A 21,293-nucleotide genomic window follows, 5' to 3' on the forward strand; every position below is an offset into this window, starting at 1 on the left:
TCTTAATTGTATCGTATCAATATCATAAAGTATCCCATCATATCCAGTTGCATCGTATCGTCTTGCATCTTAATGCACTGCTTCAGTTGTATCATATCAAATGGTATCATAAAATATTGTATTCTGTCAATCCTATCAATATTGAATGGTATCAAATTATATTGTAGTGTATCCTACTGCACCAGATCATATCAAATCGTATCAATACCATACGGTATGCGATCTTATCCAATCGTATCCTACCTATCCTAATGCACTTAATCACATCTTATTGTATGACATCCAATTGCATTATGTCTAATCCCAGTCTCCCATCAGTTGCTCAGAACAGTGGTTCTCCACTGGTGGGTCAGGACCCATCAGTACGTTGCCAAGACAGTTCCAGTGGGTCGCAAAGTGTGTCTGGAAAAAAAAACAACTATCAAAAGGTCTTAATACAGAAGCCCTAAGTGGACATACAGTCAATTTATACATGAATCTTTAAGTCTTCCTATGATGACAGGTAAATTTCCGTATTTGTCTTGAAAATTCTTCCTCATTATCTCCTTTTCCTTGGATAACAAACAGGTTCTCCATAGATAATAAGGAAATTCCTCAAAAAATGTCGATGCTATCTAGAGAAAAAGGAGTGAATTAAGGTGTATGCATGTATGCCCTTCTATCATGTTCAGTGGGTGTTTTTTCCATTTAGGGTCACATCTACAACATTTTTCATTGAATAAAAACATTGACATAAAAAAAATGGGTCGCGAGACCATGGTGCTACACCATAGTCTAATTCTTATTGCCATAGTCTTTTTTAAATCTTTGCATCCATGTTGGACCTCTGTATCCATATGATTCACCTGCTCCTGCCGTGTCTCCTGCCTTCTTGTTATATTCTCCTCTTAAGTGACAAAACCTCAGCGTGGGATTGAGAAGACTGAGCTTAATCAGATGTATAACTTTACAGGTAATAATAAAGGCATTTAAAGCGGATTTAAAATGTTCTAAAAACTCTTTGCCCCCACTTATAAGGCAGAGAGGGGGAAAGAAGCAGTAGCAGGAGATTTTTGGCTCAAGCTGAGTGAAACAGTCTCTGATTTAGTTTTTGTTGTATACTTTATAATTCCTTCAGGTAGAGAGAATGCAGCTGCTGTAAACTTCTCTATTCCTTTAACTGAATAAAAGTAGAAACTAATAGAGGAAATGAAGGCTGTGTCACGGTTTTCTAGTGGAGATTAATTTTTTAAATTGAAATTAGAGATGGTCATGTGACTTGCAGCAGTTCAGATGATTTCTTTTAAATAAAACACTGATACACTGGATGTTTTACTATGAACATAAAAAAGTAAATCAATTAAAAACAAGGTCTAAAGTCATCTTTAAATGTCTAACAGATTTTTTTTTAAGGACAGAAAATCTGTATCATTCAAAATCTTGATCGTCAGGTCGAACAAGGAAAAAACTGAAAATTGGAACTGGCCAATGAAATTTAACCAGTACACCTTTGATTGAATTATTACAAAAGCACAGAATAGTTTCAAGAGAACAACATAACCTCGATTTTGCCTTTTCATTTTACTCTGCCAAACCCTCCTAGAAGGTTTAGGGTGCCCCCACCCTAGTCTCCTAAAATCCTGAGAAACGCTGTAATATGGTATCCTTGTCTCATACTGCATCAATATTGTATTATAATGTATGGCATTGCATTATATCGTATCACATTGTTCCATATTGTAGCATATTGTATACATCTTATCCTATTGCATTGTACCGTATAATACTGCATCATACATGCCGGGCTTTCAATCAATATATGCAAGCCTATTTGCATCTTGCATGTTTCCTACTGAGTGTTATCTAAGCTATTAAACAAAAGCTCTTTCACACTGCCATCCTAGAAAAATTCCACAAATTTCAAGACAGCCTGCCCTTGAATCTTTCTAAGATGCCTCTCCATTGTGCAAACTTTTCCCTGTCAGAAAGAACAACATGTTGGAAAAAAAAAGACGAGTCCCATAGTGCAATGAAAAGGTTTTTTTTTTTTTTGCCTTTCTATCAATACTATGTGAATGTGATGAAAATAACAATTGCCTCTGCCTGCTTGCTGGTGATGCATTTCCTAAATATTTCCTGCTGCATTCGATCATCTGCTCAGTCAGACTTCACAAGGACATTTTACTGGGGGACTTGCAGGGAAAACGTCCAGGTAAAATCAGGGTAAAAAAAATGTGAAAAATTGGATTTTTGTGCATGTGTGAAAACCCCATCAGATAAAACTTCATTCAATGTAGGGTTGTGTGTCATAATGCTAAAGGGAAAAGACATTATAACCAGGGATGGGAGATAAAGTCACTATTTTGGGGCACTGACTGATACACTTTAGTACTACTGAGTACCTTTTCATATTGAATAAATCAATGTCAAACTTCAGGATCTGCAAGTGCATAAGGTACAGGGAGAAAGACTAAGGCAGTCCTGCAGCTTGTTGAAGTCACAGTGCTTTGGCTTCCTGCGTGAGACACACGACCGCATTCTCACGCTATGCCCTGGTGACAGACACTGACAGGCTGGAGATGTAGGGATAAGTTTGGGAACGGGAGAGAGAGAGATGGGGAGGGGGTTTATTTTGTGTGGTATGTTAAATGTCCTGAATAAATAACAATTTGCTAAATAAATAATGGCAAAATTTTGAAGTTTGGACTTGTTTTGCAGGGACAGCAAAACACAAAATAAGTGCAGCTGGATACCTTTGCTAAATTGTACAGTCACCAGTTGAAAGGCCTGCTAAACCTCTTTTTACAAAGATATGTTTTAGCAGGAACAGATTTGAGAAAAATGATGCTTCTTCACTGTTTAGTACAAAAGCATTAAGATTTATGTTCTTTAACATCGGCTTCTTCTTTTGAAATGCTGAATAGCACTAAGAAATGTCTTTCTGGACTTCCAAACAAATAAGGACGCATTAAAGAAACTGAGACAGCCGTCAAAAAAACGAACAGTGACACTGAAAGACTGAAAGCATTTATTCCAGAAGCATGCTCAGACGCAATTTGCAAAATCTGATTATGTTTTTATGAATATTTATGATGGATTTTATTGGCTTACAATTGTGAGGGTTTGCTTCATAGATGTTTCTTCTTCAGCTTCTATTCAGTTCTTCATACATGGATTCCTTTTCACATTGTTTATAATTATGGAATCAAATTTTATCAAAGAGTTGATTTTTTAAAGCAATTTTCCTAAAACACTTTCACCTTTTCACCTTCTTCTTACAGAAAATCTAGCATTGCTTACAAAAAGATGCTCTTGACTTTCTCCATCAAACATATGACCCTGTGCTTTGCAGTTCATAGGACCCGTCAACTTTCCCATGGACACAAATGTATTGCTAGCGCACTCTGTATGCATGCCACACATGGGAATGAACATACCATGCAACAGGGGAACCCTTTGTTGGGTTTATACCGCTCTGTTTGAAATCTCTCAGAGATTTACCAGGAAAATCAGTGGAAAAAAAACACACATCCAGAGACACATTCCTTGGCAATAAACCCCTACTATCTCAGGAACACTGGCCACTTTGATTGGCTTGAGAGCAATGACCTTGCCCCATTCCCTTCCACCAGCATGCCGGTCAATGCAAGCAGAAAACAGGAGCACTGATAAGAAACTCACCGATGGGGAGATCTTGATGACAGACAGTTTCCTGCCCCTCATCTGTAACGAGGCCATTGTGCCCCGCACACTCACTGGGAATATTTGCTACAAGAGGGGGTCAATACCGATAGAGCAAGGCAAACAAAACCATCCTTTGTGCTTCGCTGTTCTCTGACTTTTTCTTGCTGCGTTCTTATTCAATTTCCTGCGCGGCAGGAGAGGGCTTCCTTATCTTCGACTGTTTATACCTGCAAATCGGCTGGTGGCCTTTTGTTTGCAGGTGACCCACCCTGAGGTGACATTTAATTCTTGGACAAAAAAAATGTGTGGTCATGCTCTATGGCAGCCTCTTAGCCTGAGGAGATTACTAATACAGTGAACGCAACAGAGCTGCATTCATGGCCTGTCGTGAGAGCTGGCAGACGGAGAGAAGGAGAGACAGAGAGGGAGATCCAACACACATTACACTGGTTTGAATCATGCATGACCCCAAGCCATGCAAAAGGAAGTGAAATTGGCAAAACATAAGCGGTAAGAGAACCAAAGTGGAACCAGTGTATTTTATATTTACTCATCAGTCCCTCTGTGAATGTTCTGCTTCTTTGTCTTCAGAGCAGACACAACAGAAAACGTATGCACACTTCGCTCACAGGAAGACCATTCACTACGTCCATCAGGAATTGGAAATTTTTGCCTTTATTAGAGAGATATATGACTGTGGACAGCAGGGATATGAATCTTTATTCAACTCATCTTAAATGTCTTATAAAGAGGTGATAATTTCAGCATCTACTCAAGTCTGCTGTGCACTAAAAGGCTGTAAATTATTATTTGACATCAAAAAGCACAATAAAATCTACTCAAGATTATGCTTTTATGAGCATATTTGTAGTTTTTTAGCAGTGAATTACATTAATTACTTATTAATAATTACTTATTTGACTGAAAGAAGGAGGGCACGGAGGCAACACAACAACCAGGTGGGGAGGAGGCAGAGATGGCGTTGTGCAAGAAGGTCGAAGTGGGGCAAACGAGCCAGGCTGCAGGCTAGGCTAAGAGCGGCCCCACACAAACCTGCCGTACTGAGCATTTTTCTTGCAGGTGCCCGTTCCTTCGCCAGCGGGATGGACGACATGGGGTTGCGGATTTGTAACCATCGCTTGGACTGTGTTTGCTGCGACAGAGGAGACTGCAAAACACAATTTGTGTTTTCACTGTGAAATGACAATAAACTATCAATCTAATAAAGAAAACGGCAATTTCATGCTTAAATTGCTAAAAAATAATAGAATATGAATATGTGTGGGCATAAACAGGAAACATGTTTAGCAGAAACTTGACAGTGGAAACATGTTTGACTTTTCAGTGATGTGTTGTTTGTCATAGTCAAAACACTGTTAAAACACTAAACATTTTCTGTTATGGCTTAGATGTGCTTAGGAGATATGAATTCAGTAAAAAATTAAAACAAAGGGGCTCTTTGAGTTTTTGATACTCATTATTAACCCAGATGCTTTTGTAAATATTGCCAACACTAAGAGCTAGCATTGCTAATGCTAGCAGTAAAGCATACGTGCCACGCATCCTGCAGCTACGACAGCACACAGAAGAAAATACCAGCAGTGTGTCTGATGTTGACAATGCATTCAGGGTGTGGTACAGTATGTAAATATCAGTTCTTGGACATTCTGAATCAAGTCAGAATTGTAGAGATTAGTGTATGCCATTCTGACTTGAGTTGATTTTTACAGTACCTCAGGTGAACAGAGCCAGGAACAGGGTTGAAAGAGTGGGGAATGACATGCGGTGAAAAAGCCACAGGCTTGAACCCGGGCCACCCGCACACACAGGGTACGACCTAACCTCTAGGCCATCTGCGCCTCATTGTCCCCTCTTTAAACCGTTTTGCCACTTGCCCATTTTTGGCCTCTGTAACTCTGTGCCCCCCTTTTCCACCATGTTTGACACTTTTTGCCTATTTTAACACCTTCGACCCAATTATGCCACTTTTTAACTGCTTTTCACCATTCTCCTGTCCCTTTTTGACCCTTTTCCTGTTCACAGCCTAACCACTAGGCCATCTGCACCCCACATAATCATGATGTTTTTTATATTGACTGGCATCTTATCTCAGTCGTCAGCATTACTTTAAACACCTTCATTTACTGTGGAAATCATAACCAAAACCAAAATCTGAGCTGTAATGACAAATGCACCAATTGTTTTTACAATTTTCAATTTTGTTAAATGGCTTTTCTGTTCTCATACAAACAAACTCTCTCTCACAGATGTAAAAAGTGTATAACACTTTAAAACAGCTAGACAGAGTGTGATGAAAACAAGAAAACTTACTGCCGCAGGTATATAATCAGAGCAACAATCTGCTTTGATTAAATCTGCACAATGTCCCTTTGGTGTTAAATGTTACATGCATGCTTTTGTTTATGCTTGCTAGTTTATCTCTCTCAATTGAAATTACTACTGACGCGCCTACAAGCTATTTCAAGTATTGGGAGAACGTTGAACCTCACTAATACTCTGACAGGTTCTTGTTGCCTTCATACTTTTGTCTCTGTTGCAGATCTGATTTATGTTGTTGGCAAACACCCCCACACTCACACGAAGAAAGGTAAAGCTTTCAAAAGTGTAGACTCGACTTTATTTCAATCCCGTCTGCTTCCTCTCAAGATTAAATGTGTAAGTTTGTTATGACAGCTGAACCCTCCCGTTATGCGGTGACTTACACCGAGCAAATCCAAAAGTTTAGATTCTGAGGCGTGCTGCTTTGTAGTCGTAAGCCGGAGTCATCTATTATTTGAATTAGGCAGCCTGGAGAAAAAAGAAACACAAGTGTGGACAGCAATTAAGAGAGGAAAAGAGTGAGCTCGGCATCTGGTCCAATGTTTATACAACTTGTTACCATAAGGGGTGTGAATTGAGTGGATCCAAAATGCTGCAAGCAAGTCTGATTTAAGACTTGCTTAACAAATGAAATCAAACTGTCAGAAAACTGCAGCTCCTTGCTTGTGAAATTAACGGTTTTTCATCAGCTGGCCGTATAACAGAAACTTTTACAATCACGTCTAAACACACTGTAAAGCACAAGCGTCTCTCCTAAAGGGAAAAGAGGTTTGCTCTCATGTTTCCACATTTGGACGGTAACATTTCTCGCTGCTGTTTGCTTCACCCAAAACGCTCTCAGGAAATCGCTGTTGCAATAAATCTAGGATGACCCTATCAGGGATGATATTGCATTTCATTTCCTCTGAGTGAAATACTGATCCTGGAGACACATGTGACTTTGGCTCATTTCAATTCCATGTGCTTTTATGGTTCCAAACTTTCCAGGTCCGTTTATTATTAAAACAGCATACTGTTATGCAGTGCTGCACTGAAATATATCTGGTGCTGTGTGCAGAAAGTGAAAAGCTGTTTGCTAAAATACTGACAAAACTGTACTGGAGATAAAGAAAAAAACAATACATTTATCTGTCTCTGGAAGGCCCCTAATCTTCAAGAAAGTCCATTCAATCCAGATGATGAACCCCTGATTTATGCCTTGAAATACTTCCAGTTTGGCAGGATTTCCATGCAAGACTGATATATCAGATTCTTCTCTTCCTGTGTGCTTGTTCTCACCACACAGATTGACCAGTCATCTGTGAATCTCCCATGGTTTGGCTGATAATTCATGATCACCCCGCCATGGACCCGCAGCATTCAATATGAATTATAAAATGGCAAGCCAAGCATATCAATGGATGACAGACTGGATGTGTATGGCCCGGGGCCAGAGAGGAGTTAGAGCACAATGGTTTCCCCCCATTCAGTCAACCCCAGGACTGGAAATACCAGCGTGGCACAGGGGAGGCTCTTCCATCAGTACAATGTATGGCACTGCTGGAGACAAATGTTGTGCTGAGACGTATTGTTAACCTTTACAACCTTTAGGGGAGAAACACAAGCATGCTGGTAGGCTTAGCCAGGGAATATTTCCCCAGTAAGAAAAATCCCTTCAAGAGAAATGTTCAGATTTGTTAAGCAGAAAACAATCCAATAAAGGAAAGAAAATTTTCCTGGAATATCTCTTCTTCAGTGCTGTAATGAGTGATTTTTGTCACTTCTGCATTCATTATTAAAAGATCTGCATATCATTTCTCTCATTCTGCCCATTCTGGAGCACTAGAACCAAAACAAACACCATCTCTCTCCTCAGATCCCCATTCTGTCTCAGCACAAATCAAACACAAACCTCTTAATCTTAACATTCCCCCTTTGTGCAGCATTCAGATATGAAAGCTGAAGTTCCTGCCCTTCTTTCGGCATTTAAGCACAACAGCCAACTAAGAGTGTTGACACTGCGGCTGCACAACTTAATCCTCCTCTCTGAATCTGGCTTTCTTTACTTTAAAGAGTCAGATAACAGCTCTCATTCAGTCCCAGCAGGTATGTGCATGTGCACTTGCTCCACCTTTGTGGGTGCCTCCCTTTGAATGTGGTCGTCTCCTTTTATATGCGCAGACTGGGCGGTCGGAAACATCTAAAACAAATCCGATACCTGCATGACCTACTTTTCTGGAGCAGCAGCGACAGAAAATTTACAGATCTGTTATATAACGGCATATGGAACAAAATGTGGAACAAAAAAGAGAAAATAATGAGAACAGGAAAAAAGGCTTATGCAGGTAATTAAAAAGAGTCAGTGTTGTTTTCTCTGCACCATTAAACATTTAAAAAATTAAAATAAAAAACAAAATCTGACACCTTCAAAGAAAGTCCTTTGGATTGTCATCTCCATTTTTAATATAATGTATAGATAACATTTTTTGTAGAAACTGCTTTTGAATTACTGATATTCTATACTCGTTTTTATTAGTATTGCTGGAGAGCGTCCTTAGTGTGCTGCCTCAAACACACAACAGAGAAAAATGAACCAATAATATAGCCACAAGAGGATGTTTGCCTTTCTATTTAAGTAAACTTGCACTGTGTGAAATGAAATAATAAAACTATTGTTAACTGCATAATAGAATAGTCGTAATGGACAGTATTAACCTATATTTCTGACCAAGTAGCTTCTTAAAGAGTTTTTGTTGCTGTTGCCAAATCCATGAGGGCACTAATCCTAAAACTGCAGGATTTTTACAGCCTCTTTGGGACAGCAAAATAACATATGAGAACAAAAATAAGATATAATGTTTTATAGATATGGGGTATGAAAACAATAGTGGCCAACAGTCACATTTTAATAAATCTCTGAGTCCATTACAAATCTAATATTTACTCACTTTTATCTCTGTTTTGGGTCACCATCAACTTTGGAAAAAATTACCAGCTTCACTGTTAAATGCTTTACTGTCTTAAACAGCTAGTGGTTGCTAACCCTCTGCAGCCTATATCTTGATATTACATTTTATTCCTACTGAAGGTAATCACCTGGGGATGATGGGTTCGCTGAGCAATACAGTGTGGCATTTTTTGGGTATCACTGGTAAGACCATGTGTCTTATTCTGATGTGTTCAGTAGAGCAGGAATGGGAAGTGTCAGCTGCTCTGTTACAGACACCTGGCAGGCTTCCCCAGGCCAGCTCACCAAATACTGGGTGTCCAGGACCCGGTGGGCTGGTCTGGACACTGGGGATGACTCTGTGCGTAGTCGAGAGGGCGTCTGGGAGGATACCTGAAGAGATGGTGGATAACCTGGCACAGGCTTGGTGGACGGCCAACAGGAGGCCAGGGCAGTACAGGACCAAGGTTGATACAGTGAGGTGCCATACCTGACCTGAATGTAGTTAATTTGTCTGAAGTCACATCACCCGTCTTTCCTGATCACCTGTCCTAAAATGAGATTCCTTCTTAAGCAAATTAGCTCTGCACAATGTCCATTTTCTAAACACTACTTCACCATCTTCTTTCTGAGGATGTTTACTGAGGAGAAAACACTTTAAAAACTTTGTACATCCACACAAATGTTAGTAATCTGACCAGGTTTAGACCTCTTGTCAGGATAATGTTATAGCAGACATGTTTGTTTGACTGTAAGCTCCAAAACCCCACTGACAGGACTTCTTAAGACTTACATAAGACAAAATTACAAAATTACAACACTTGTTTTTCCATCTTATTAGTCACCATACTAATGCAACTAACTAACCACTATAAGGTGGGGATTCATACACCCAAGACCATAAGTGCAGCTGCCACCATCACACATTGCCCACCACCTTATACGATTGAAAATTTGCTCCTGTTCATTGTGTGTTCCAAGTGGCTGCTTCATGGCTCACGGTGTGCTGTGATACATAGCAACACAGCCCAAGTCAACAGGCGTTGGGGTTACTTCTTACCATCTTTTCTCCCTTATTAAGTCATAAACCAACATTTAAAGAAAAACTGAGTTTACTGTTAAGTCAGTGTATTATGTGGAGCACTGGTTTGATTGAATTGACACCTTGATTAAAGACAAGTGACCAGCAGAAGTGGGCAGAGTGGCGTGCAGACCATCAACTTCAAAGACATCACAGCAGGCTGAGAGCTCAACTACCTTATTATAGCCAGCAGAGGTGCAAACTCTCAATGGTACTAAAAAACAGCTGGTACTGAAAGATCTACAGAGCTGCCCTGAAACTTTTTCTCCCATTTCCCTCTTCTCTCTTTCTGCATCCCTCCATCCCTTTACAACACAGAGGGGCTGTAAAGAATGCTGCTTAGAGCTGAGCTCATGATGTATTCATATTTGGTCCTTTATAAATAAAATAGAGAGGACAGTCTGGACTTGCTGTCTTTGTGAACTGCCTTGAGATAAGTTTGGTGCTATATCAATAAAGACTGGCAGATTGGTTGATTGAATGGTTTATTAGTTGACTGACTGATTGACTGAAACTGCACATTGTGGACTTTGCTTAACACAATAGAACTGCCATCAGGAAGAGAGCCCAAAAAACTGAGTGCAGCTTATATGTCAGTAAAGGTTGCAATCATAGAGCTGCCATGGTCAAGACTTTAAAACACGATAGGCTATGTACCTAGTCAGAGGCAAGACATGTTCTTTAATAATATTTTTTTTTAGTAATTGAAATGAAGCAAAGAGGACTGACAATATACATTGAAACTCTGTTATGTTACTTTTAAAAGCTCAAGAAACATATGCTAGGGATGTACAGATGCATGGCTTTAACATTGGTATAGGCCAGGGGTGGGCAATTGGCGGCCTGGGGGCCAGATGCATGTATCTGTATTAACCCTAATTTAGGTGCATTTCTAACACAAAGAAATTAAATTTGTGGGATACTTACGTCTTAGTTTAAATGGGTATATTGAGTGAAATCGGATTAGGGCTGGACGATTATGGCAAAAATAATAATCACGATTATTTTGATTGATATTGAAATCACGATTAATAAACACGATTATTCATTGATTTCAAAATTTGAGTATTTATCGAACCACAACTTAAAAGAACAATCAAAAACAAATTAGTAACAAGTAAAATAATAACAATATATTAAATAATAGCAATAAAAAACAATAAATTGAATTGAGAGAAAAAATAAATATCAAATCTACATGCACTCCTGTAAAACTTGCAAAATTTGCAACATGCAAAAAACACTAATAACACAGCCAAAAACACAACCCAAAAATACTCTTTGAAGCACACACTAATTGTTTTTCTTCGATTATAATGTTTTTATGATCATGAGAAGCCAAAATTGAAATCACGATCAAAATTTAATTAATTGTCCAGCCCTAAATCAGATAGAGTAAGTGAATTTGATCAATTCTTGTATTGCACACATTCTTCTGGCCACCCCTGCATCTGTCACTGCTGCAGTCTGGCCCCCCCACTTAAAAAAAAGTCTGGCTACACCACTGATACCGGTGCAACGCATAATCTGGATTTTATGGTAACTACACAATTAATTCTCAGCCTGGCCCCGCCTGTTTTTCACCTGTGCTGGTCTTATTAGTGAGAGGAATAAAAACCCCTGTGTGGGTGTTCAGGGCTGTGGTTCACCCAGCTCGGTCTGTGTTGCCAGATGTGCCAGAATTCTTTGAGCAGAAAATCATAATTCTACAGTGTCTGTTCACCTTCACTGAGTGTTGATACTCAACCAAAACACTTCAGTCACAGGTAAGCTCTGCAAAGTTTTAAGTTTCAGAGTAAATCTTCTTAAACTGATAGGATCTTCAGATTCAGGTGATAGTTTCTCTTTAGTAACCTCATGCAACCGTCACATTGTAATTTGATACATTTTCATTCAGAAAACAACCCGACTTGTGTTCAGTCCTCTCTCTGGCTGAGAAAGTCAATACCAGGAGAAGGAAAATCACTTTCTTTTCAGCTGTGTCAGCGAGCATTTCAAAGCGCAAGGAATGTTTTGGATGAAAACGATAACCTGATTATACTCTCTCCTGGTGAGGGACAGGAGGTAATTATCAAGTGAGGTTTTTTGTTGCTGGGACTCTGATGGAAAGGTAGATCATAAGCATTGGGATGCTGGCCCTCAGGGCTGGACGGGCTGAAGGTGAGCAGCATGTGGATAGAATCAGATATTGTTTTCAGAGGAACACACAGACATTCCTTTATTGATGGATGGGCAAATATTCATTCTTAGGCCTGAGAGCACTCACATCAACTGTAACCCAAAACCTGAACTTTCTGCATACCAAAGCAGTTTTCCTCTTTAAGAAATTCAACAGGAGTATTCAACTCGAATCCAAAGTGGGGCCAAATCAAAGGGGCTCACAGAGACTCTTCCTCCTATCAAAAATGCTACAAAAAACATGCACCTCTGCTTAAACACCACTGGGAAAGCCTGCTCCATATCACTCTGCCATTGTTAATAAATTGCGAACCACAACCCAACTGAAAACAAAGCAGGAGAATCTATCATAGAACAAAAGAGTCAGAGAGAAAAAAGGCAAATTGAAAAGAAATCCCCAAAAATAATGTTCTTCAGCAGCTATCCGTAATCAATGCTTGGCACACAAGCATATGATTCTGGGGTTCTTTCTTCCAAATACAATGGGACTTAAAGGGGGAAAAAGTAATGATGATCATTAAGCAGGCATACCAACATCAGTGGTTTTGATGGGTGTGTAACAGACGGGAGTGTTTTGTGACAATACTTGTAATTACAGCCAAATGTACTCATCAAAAGTGGAGGGAAGGAACCCAAAAAGAGCCTAGGGACGACAGCGCAGACAATTAAAAACTTTGACAAATTCTTTCCCGCTTCTCAAGTCTCGTACTGAAGAAAGTGCCCTTCTTTTGAAGGTTTCAGGTGCACCGTCTGCACAGAACGATCTGATTTAGGCAAAAATGAAAATTTAATCTATTCTCTGAGACCCCTCTCATTGCACCAAGAAAATCTGTTAGAAAGCTCATTGTGAAGGAAAGGTTGTGAACCTTTAGGGGAAGGTCTCTGACATACCGTTTTTGTGTTGTTATTGAAGGGAAGAATTGTGTCAGCGAGTGTGTCCCTGGGTTTGTCGGGAATATTCTATGTGTGGGTACAAAGCATTTGAAACAGCTTTTTAAAACTCCAAGGGTAAAACCACTGAAGAGGAACTATTAGCCCTCACTGAGAAGAAGAGTGTGTGCCGATAAATTCAACACATTCATAAGCTGAATAGTAAGTGGCTTGTTGAAAGGTTGACCAGAATCACATTAACACTCCTCACAGACACGTAACTCCACGGTAACTCACCTTCTGAGCAGTGAAAGCAAAAGAGAAGAAGCAGGAGGCAGCGAAACATGGGACACCTCCACAGTGCAGAGGCCATTGTGCGATGTATGCAAACGATCCAGGAGCTGGGTTGCTAATTATAGTGGTTCAGTGTGTTGCGGTGGGAGATTGGGATACTGGAGCGATGTCAACGATCAGTGGTCCTCGGAGAAGCATCACCAGTCATCTTCTCATCTAGAGGAAAGAGAAAAGAGGGCTTAAAAGAAGGAATCAGAGACCCATCATTGGCACCAGAGCAGACTCTGGTGCACTGATGGTAAATGGATTTATATTGAAATAGAAAATAAAACAGCCTTAAATTTGGGACGATTAGAACAAGTGAAACTGTAAAATTTTAAGGAACGTGCAAAGAATAATGATAGTTTTGAAACATTCAAATATCAAGTCACATAAAAAAGGCAAAACCTCATGTTTTTACAGTATTGCTTTCCAAGAAACTCTTGATTTAAAAAAAAAAAAATTTTGACAACAAAGGCACCACTGCAAATGTAAAGGCATGCATTTCTGGCACAGCCTGGCACTGCGATTGAGATTGTGATCAAGGCCACCCATAAGGGGGGATAAATGGCAGAGCTATCTGGGGTCCAGTCAAATGGAGGCTCATGGAGGTCAGCAAAATCATGGTCTATTGTCAAGTTAAGCGTTAATAATTTATATTCAACCTAAATAATAACCAGAATAATTGTCTGTTTGTCTGTGTTGATTTGCACGCCAAACGGTTGCCCCAACTTTTCTTGATACCTCTCAGAGGACTTCTTGGGTGTACTGATTTGAAACTGGTGCCATTAAAAATCATAAATATTTACAGATTTATTAAAATGTTCTAAAATGTCATGATTTGGGGGCTTCCCTTGTGTTATGAAGTGACTGTGGAATGTTATTGCATCTTTGTGCCAACAGAGGGCACCAGAGTAATGTGCACAGTGTGGGTGATTATGTTCCGACAACGAGAAAGCTGGCGCAGGGTTGTGACTTTGGTGATTCCTTGATCATGATGTTGAGAGATCATTTGAGCTGGGGCATAAATCAGGACTGGAAACAGTGGCTGCTGTCAGAGGACAGACTGACTTTTTAAAAAGCACTCAAGTTTGCATAAGTAATAGAGGCGGCAAACAGTGACAATGTGGATTTACATGGTATGAAAAACCTAGCAAATGGAACAGAGTGACACTGATAAAAAAGGTCAGCGGCAAATGACCAAAGCCCCAGTCGGACATTAGAAAATGCTACAGATGCAGTGGAGAAAACCACCTGGCCAGAGACTGCTCCTTTGCTAATGAAAAATGCCAAAACTGTGAAAAAGTGGGACACATAAAAGAGCCTACAGAAACAAAACAATGGGTAAAGAAGATACAGCGCAGTTTAAGGGTAAGAAAAAGACTAATGAAAAGAGTGCTAGTGTTAATAAAATCAGAGTCTCTTATGAGGCAAAGGGCCGGCGAGTCAAGCTGTATCCCAGATTGGAGTTGATCTATGCTCCAAGCTTGGTTATACAATAATGACAGCAGTAGTTTCATATTCACACAGAATAAGTAATATACAGTGATCTAGATTATAACATTTTTAAATCTCACTATTAGAAAGTCAGTATGGTCTTTAATTTAACCTTATAATAAGGCAGGTCATGTTTTCACTGCATAAGGTGCAAAACTGCCATCAGACTGAATCCTCAAAAGCCTTATTGAGAATCCATGTTCACAGAAATATGAAATCTGCCTTCAAATGTTTACTCAGGAAGAAATGTGAACAAAGAGAAGGTAGTGCTGAGGCTACAATTAATCAACACCTGGAGGAGTGTTACAACTGAATGTTTACACTAACTCATTCTCCCACTCTTCCCTCTTTCACCTTCCCCATTTACTTCACATCCCAGCGGGAGCGAGAGATTGTCGCTACAGCGACACGTTCACATAGGACGCCATTAGAGACACAGATGCTTTGTGTGCTACTTTTGTCTCCTTCCTTATCAAGGAAGACAGTCCTTTGTCTGCAAAAGCAGTGAAAGGTTAGAGCCTGAGACAGACCAACACACCAGACAGATAAGCTGCTTACCAAAGTCAAACACCGAGGATGTGCTGTATGAGAAATAGCACACACACATCACGCTCACATTGCATGCCTGCACAAACGTATAGCCAGGCTGACATGGAGACACATTCACACACATCGCATATTGAAGCTGATCTTGTTTATTCCCCTGTGGTTGTCATCCAACATCTCCCTAAAGCACACACACAAACACAGGGGCATAAACATCAATAACACCATCGTCCACTTGGTAGCTGTCGCTATGCAGAAGGGAGTGAACGTTTCCTGTGTCTCCTCCAGAGTCACCTGTCAAACACTCTGATTATTTTATAATGAAGCTAAATTTGAGTAGCAGAGCAGTCAGCTCTGATCGCTCTCTTGGCTTGCTAATGTGCTCAGATATTTTTGGCAATGTAAAACCCCACAAAGCATGGGGAGCTTTGACATTAGCATACTGTGTAATAAAATAACCACCACTGAATTCATTCTATACAGGAAAAAAGCAGAGTCTGGGGGTAATAGCTGAATAAAAAAAAATGATTGCACCTAGCCTGAAACAGCCTGAGAGTTTATTTTCATTTGAGGTCACTCTGGCCGAGCCAAGGAAACTCACATTCAGCTAGCTTGTAATTTATCAGTTAAACTTGGGTGGTTTTAATTGGAATTGTGGCTTTATTGTCTCTTAGTTGTTTATCTGTGAGTGGCGCAAAACCAGATCAGATAAGGTAAAATTGGAGAGTCAGTTGATGCTCTCCTGAATGGGGAAGGCGGCTAACACTCTCAGGTCTTTAACCGGACTGCCACCAGTTCAATTTTGGGCAGAACACCAGATCTCCAGAGACGCACGTGACCTCTTCCTCAGCCATTTATCTTCTGCAAATATGAGGCCTGGGGCCATGGGGTAACCATAATGGTGGCTGACAGGAGGAGATTGGAAACTGTTGGGGGGGATATCCCCTGCCCTTCTTGCCTGCTGAGCCACTCCGCAACTCCAGACACCAGGGGGCGAGAGCCTGCCAGGCCTCGCGGATGCAGACTTGCCCTCACCACCCCGGGGTTCTTTTCCTGATCAGCCGTCGCCCTGCTGGGTAACATGTCCCCCTTTTCTCCTTTAAGCTGGTGGACGACACAGCAGTGCTCATCTTCCTTAAAACATGGTTTTGTTTGGAGGGATTTCGGTGCTGAATTGGTCCGGACTTGAGATAAAAGGATTAGACGATTAACATTAAGATGCTTTACACAAGTTCTGACAGACATATCATAATTTCACATCAGGGGAGAAAGAGGGAGAGAGGAGGGGGAGGGTGGTCATGGGGGGCTAAGATGTTCGAAAGCAGAAAATGATTTTAAGAGTTAAGCGAGGCGTCGTTAACCCCTTTGGAGATGGAGCTGAGGAATTATCAACACCAACCCCCCACTGCTCTCAAGCCTGAGAATTGAGGTTATTTGTTTCTTGGCCAGCGATTTCTACATAATGATCATCATGTTCCACTAAGTAAGATATATAAAAAAAGGTGCACAGTTATGACTAACTTTCACCACCTACACTGCATCCAATGAGCCCCAACATAAAATACACACCAGACGACCACTTACTGTAGGAAAGTTATTCATTTTCATCTGCACCTCCAGCTCCTCTTTCTAGAAAAATACAGCAATGTACATTCCCCTGGGTTCCTCTCTCTATTAACAGTATATCTTTCTGGAAACAAGACAAAAAAATGAAGAATGATACACAAACATTCACGACATCTGTTTTTCTTTTGTCTCCTATACATACACAGTGGAAACCCAAGGAGAGAAATCTATCATCAGTTAAGATAATGGAGAAAATCACAGTGCACAGCCGATTTTTCACATCAGCCTGATAGAAATAATAAGCAAGCATTTAAAAGAGGACGGCGGGCAATTAAAACATAATTAAAATAAATGGAGAGTAGGAGACGGCCCACATGTCTTCACATGAAACACACGGCTGTGCGTAACAGCCGGCCCAGCCAATGCAAGTCTCCTTTGACAAAGCTTGTGTCTGCCTCACTCAAGCTGGAGAGGCGTCCGGTGAAAGGGAAAGCGAGGGGAAAAGGGGGGAGTTAGGGAGTTTCTAAGCCGGGAGGGACTAAATGGATGGGAGAGGGAGAGCAGAGGAGGAGAAGAATAGAGGGGGGAGAAAGGAAGGGGCGGTGGGGTCACGGAGGAGGATTGACAGCCTGTGAGTACAGCCTGACCTCCTGGGTTCGCCTCCAAGTTTTCTCGGCAGGCTTAGAGAAGACAAAAATAAAGCCCAGGAATGTTAATTTATTTTCAATTGTCAACGCCGAGAGTAGAGATAAAGAGCGCATACATACATATCAAGTAAGACTGGAACAAAACTAATGCGCAAGTCCAAGTGTAAGCTGAAAACCTACAAGTGAAATAGAGATGTGTCTCTGTTGAGCTGGATCTCGCCTGCACAATGATTCTCCTTCCATTCTTTGAATAAGTACTAATTTGGAGAAGTTTATGCCCCGCCTCTCTGCCCTACATTCAGCAGAAAAAAAGAGATGCACACATGTGAGAGGGGAATTTCAAACATCACAAAATGGTTGATGAGCTAGAAGTAAGAGACAGGAACCACAAGAACTGAGAAAACACAGCCTCCAGACACTTTTTTTCAGTCCTCGGTGCACCCTGATGTTCCCAAGGAACTCTTTTGTCATGACAGTCCTGTCAGGGCTGCTCTCGCAACCCCTGCAGGGACATGATGTCATTTCCTTGGCTCCTCCAGTGATGTAGAGAACCTGCCATCAACTGCCAGAAACAGAGACGGGCCGACACCAAGCTCAGTCTGCAGAGGGAGTTTTCTGAGCTCAGAGCTGAGAAGATATACGACCGGGATAAACAGGTTGTAAACAGCCGCTAACAGCTCAACACACTGGTGTCTGAAATGTCTGAAAAACGGCTGGAGTGATTGACAGCAGTAGTTTGCATGAGAAATCCCAGCTTCCAGACCCTCCAATGTTATGTTTATGATATGTTTTGATATTTTGGAGTATTTAACAAAACATACTGGAAGTGCTGGAAAGTCAAAGAGTTTAAGAAAAAGCATTACAAAGTTGGGACTCTTGCTTTATTTTTGGACATTTTAAAGGACATTTAATGACTAAAACGCACCTAAATGAGCATTTCAATGATAAACGAAAAAACTGACAAAGAATTCACCACTTCTAGCTTCTCAAATCTCATTATCAGCTGTTTTTTTTTTTTTTATATTTTGGGACAGTTAAAGAAAATTTTTGAGGATGCAATATCCAACTTTGGGACGCTAGTGCATGTTTGAACATATAAAGCCAAAATGAATCACCTTACATTAATCATTGCGGCTCAGCATCTGCCGTCCTTGGTTTGGATGTGTTCACACCTTCCTTGAAAAAAAAAAAAATTGTTGGGTTGCAAGAATTTCTCTGGTTAACCATGATCAATCTCCCCCTTTTTTTCCCCATTTTGAAATTCCACTAGTTTGCGTTTTAAACTGTTTTTGTGGGGCACAGATGACCAAGTGGTTTGGTCATGCCCCATGTACGCCAGTGGCCCAGGTTCAAGTCCAGCCTGTGGGTCTTCCCCCCTCTCTCTCATCCCTGTTCCTAGCTTTATCCACAATCCTATCTCTCTAATGAAAGCATAAAATGCCTCAAAATTAATCTCTTACCAAACAGTTTGTTTCATTTTTGTTTATTTTTTTTAAGAGTCTTGAACTTCATGTAATTAAAGTCCCTGTAAAGTGATGCAGAAAATCTGTATTTTATATTAGTTGTATGACTGGTCACTGTGTTATGAACCAACAGGCAAAAACAGGCAAAATTTGGATAACAAGAAACATCTTTAAGTTTATAAAATTAAGTTGGGATTCAGTTTACTGTTTTCTGGTACAAATCTCTCTGTTTATTATACTTTTAATGTTATAATGTATTATATTAATCTATTTATTTTAATGTATTATACTTTTAACCTGTAGTCCACCATGGCTGATAGATTTGGGAAGCTTACCTCACATTGAGCAGAAACACAGCATGTAGCTGGCTGTTAACTTTCAATGACATAAGCTAACAGACTGTCCTGAGATGAACTGCTCTTATATAGGGTTGTTCAGACAAGGCCCTGCTTTTATTCTCAAAGAAAAATAATGATCGTCAAGTAGATCAAAGGTTAAAATATTAACTTGTTATGGATTGAAAGAAATATAAGGGAACATTAAAAAGGTGAAATGTTTGATATCTCAAGGTTAAGATGACTTTTGACTTATCCACTGAGCTGTCTGTGAAGTTTTTTTTAGGTTATAAAAGACATGAAGATGCAGTGGTGTTCTTATTAACACCACTGTGGCTACAGGAAAATGTTTAACCAGTGTGCTGAAAGGCATAATAAAGCATGCTATTAAAAAAATTATACACTAATTACTTACCTTAATCACAATGTAATTATAGCATAAATAGCCCTAGCTTTTAGGAAAAATGCCAAAAAAAAACTCTTTGAGCTTCTAAATATAAAAATATCTGATTGCTTTTCATGTTCAGAAACACTTACCAGAAAATTTTGACATAGCTGAAGCAAACACTGAACAGTACTTCATCCAACTTTGAGGTTTTAGCTTTTAAGATACAAAAAATACTTTCAGCAAATATGCCTAGAATTCCTCTCTTCCAGCATTCAAATGTGCTGGTATTTTGTGATGGTTAATGGCCTTGTTGAGAAAGAAAATAGTTTGAGCATCATTTAATCCAATGTTGAGACATTTTTGTGGATTTTGCACACATTTTTAAGGCAAAACTATTACTGCACCCACACTTCAGCAAATGAGGACTGATTCAAATATTTGATTGGTTTTATTTTGTTTGTTTTTTGGGGGCAGTTAAAAAAAATTGTTTCTCATAAAGATCTGAACAGTTGTTCTGACTTTGGGACTTTTTGCAGCAGTTTTGGGCATTTTAAAATCACTTTAATGACTAAAAAGTACTGTTGTTGGGTCAGTTTCATTTTAAACAAGAAATATTTTAACATAAACTATACTTTATGGACAAAAAATGAAAAACTGTTTTCATGTGATTTTGAACCGTCCTACTGTCTTAAACAAAGGGTATTTCACTTCCTATTTCGGTACTTTTAGAGGTGGATCGTAGATTCAAATATAGATTTCACCACGGAAAGGAACTTGCTATGGGTTGAAAATGAAATATGAGATCATTAAATATGTGCAGATGACTTTTGACTGTCCGTGGGTTTTTACATCAAGGTGGAGTTGTGGACTTTAATCAATTTAATCATGATGGGGCGCAGGTGGCCAAGTGGTTAAGGCACGCCCCATGTACGCGGACGACCCAGGTTCAAGTCCAGCCTGAGGCCCTTTACCGCTTGTCTCTCCCCCGCTCTCGTCCCTGTTTCCGACTCGATCCACTATCCTCCTCTATCAAATAAAGGCACAAAAATGCCCAAAAATAAACCTTTAAAAATGAATTGTGATTAACTTGATTAATCTTGACAGCTCTAATTCCAACTATAATTTGGATTAGCAATTTGAGTGAATTTTTTCCATTATATTTTATTTTTGGGCTTTATGCCTTTATATTGGAGAGTAATGCTAGAAACAGAGTTGAGAGAGAGGGGAAAGACATGCAAAAAAAAGGGCTACAGGACTTGATTCCAGGCCACCTGCATACAGGGGTGACACCTAACTGCTAGGCCATTTGTGCCCCAATTTGAGTTAATTTTTAAAGTCTCTGAAAAGTAAAATCAATACCCCGTCTGTCTTTCTGATCCAGCACAGAGCCAGGCAGCTATCCTGCAGTAGCCTATCAACCAACAAATGTAAAATGCATTTTTTTTTTCACTTTATAGGCA

General features: G+C 40.0%; 1 protein-coding gene across 10 annotated transcripts in view; it reads right to left on the minus strand.

The window, feature by feature from the left end:
* The window catches only part of LOC121520131 (adhesion G protein-coupled receptor L2-like), a 145,305-nt gene that overhangs the window by 94,006 nt on the left and 30,006 nt on the right, over positions 1-21,293 (minus strand). For all 10 annotated transcript variants that reach the window (XM_041803419.1, XM_041803427.1, XM_041803422.1 and 7 more), the window contains exon 2: positions 13,356-13,568. In XM_041803419.1, coding sequence (XP_041659353.1) covers positions 13,356-13,431 — 76 coding nt within the window. In that variant the 5' untranslated portion in view covers positions 13,432-13,568. The remainder of the gene's footprint in view (positions 1-13,355; positions 13,569-21,293) is intronic.

Source organism: Cheilinus undulatus, linkage group 13 (genome assembly GCF_018320785.1).
Source record: "Cheilinus undulatus linkage group 13, ASM1832078v1, whole genome shotgun sequence".
In the NCBI taxonomy this organism is placed as follows: Eukaryota; Metazoa; Chordata; class Actinopteri; order Labriformes; family Labridae; genus Cheilinus; species Cheilinus undulatus.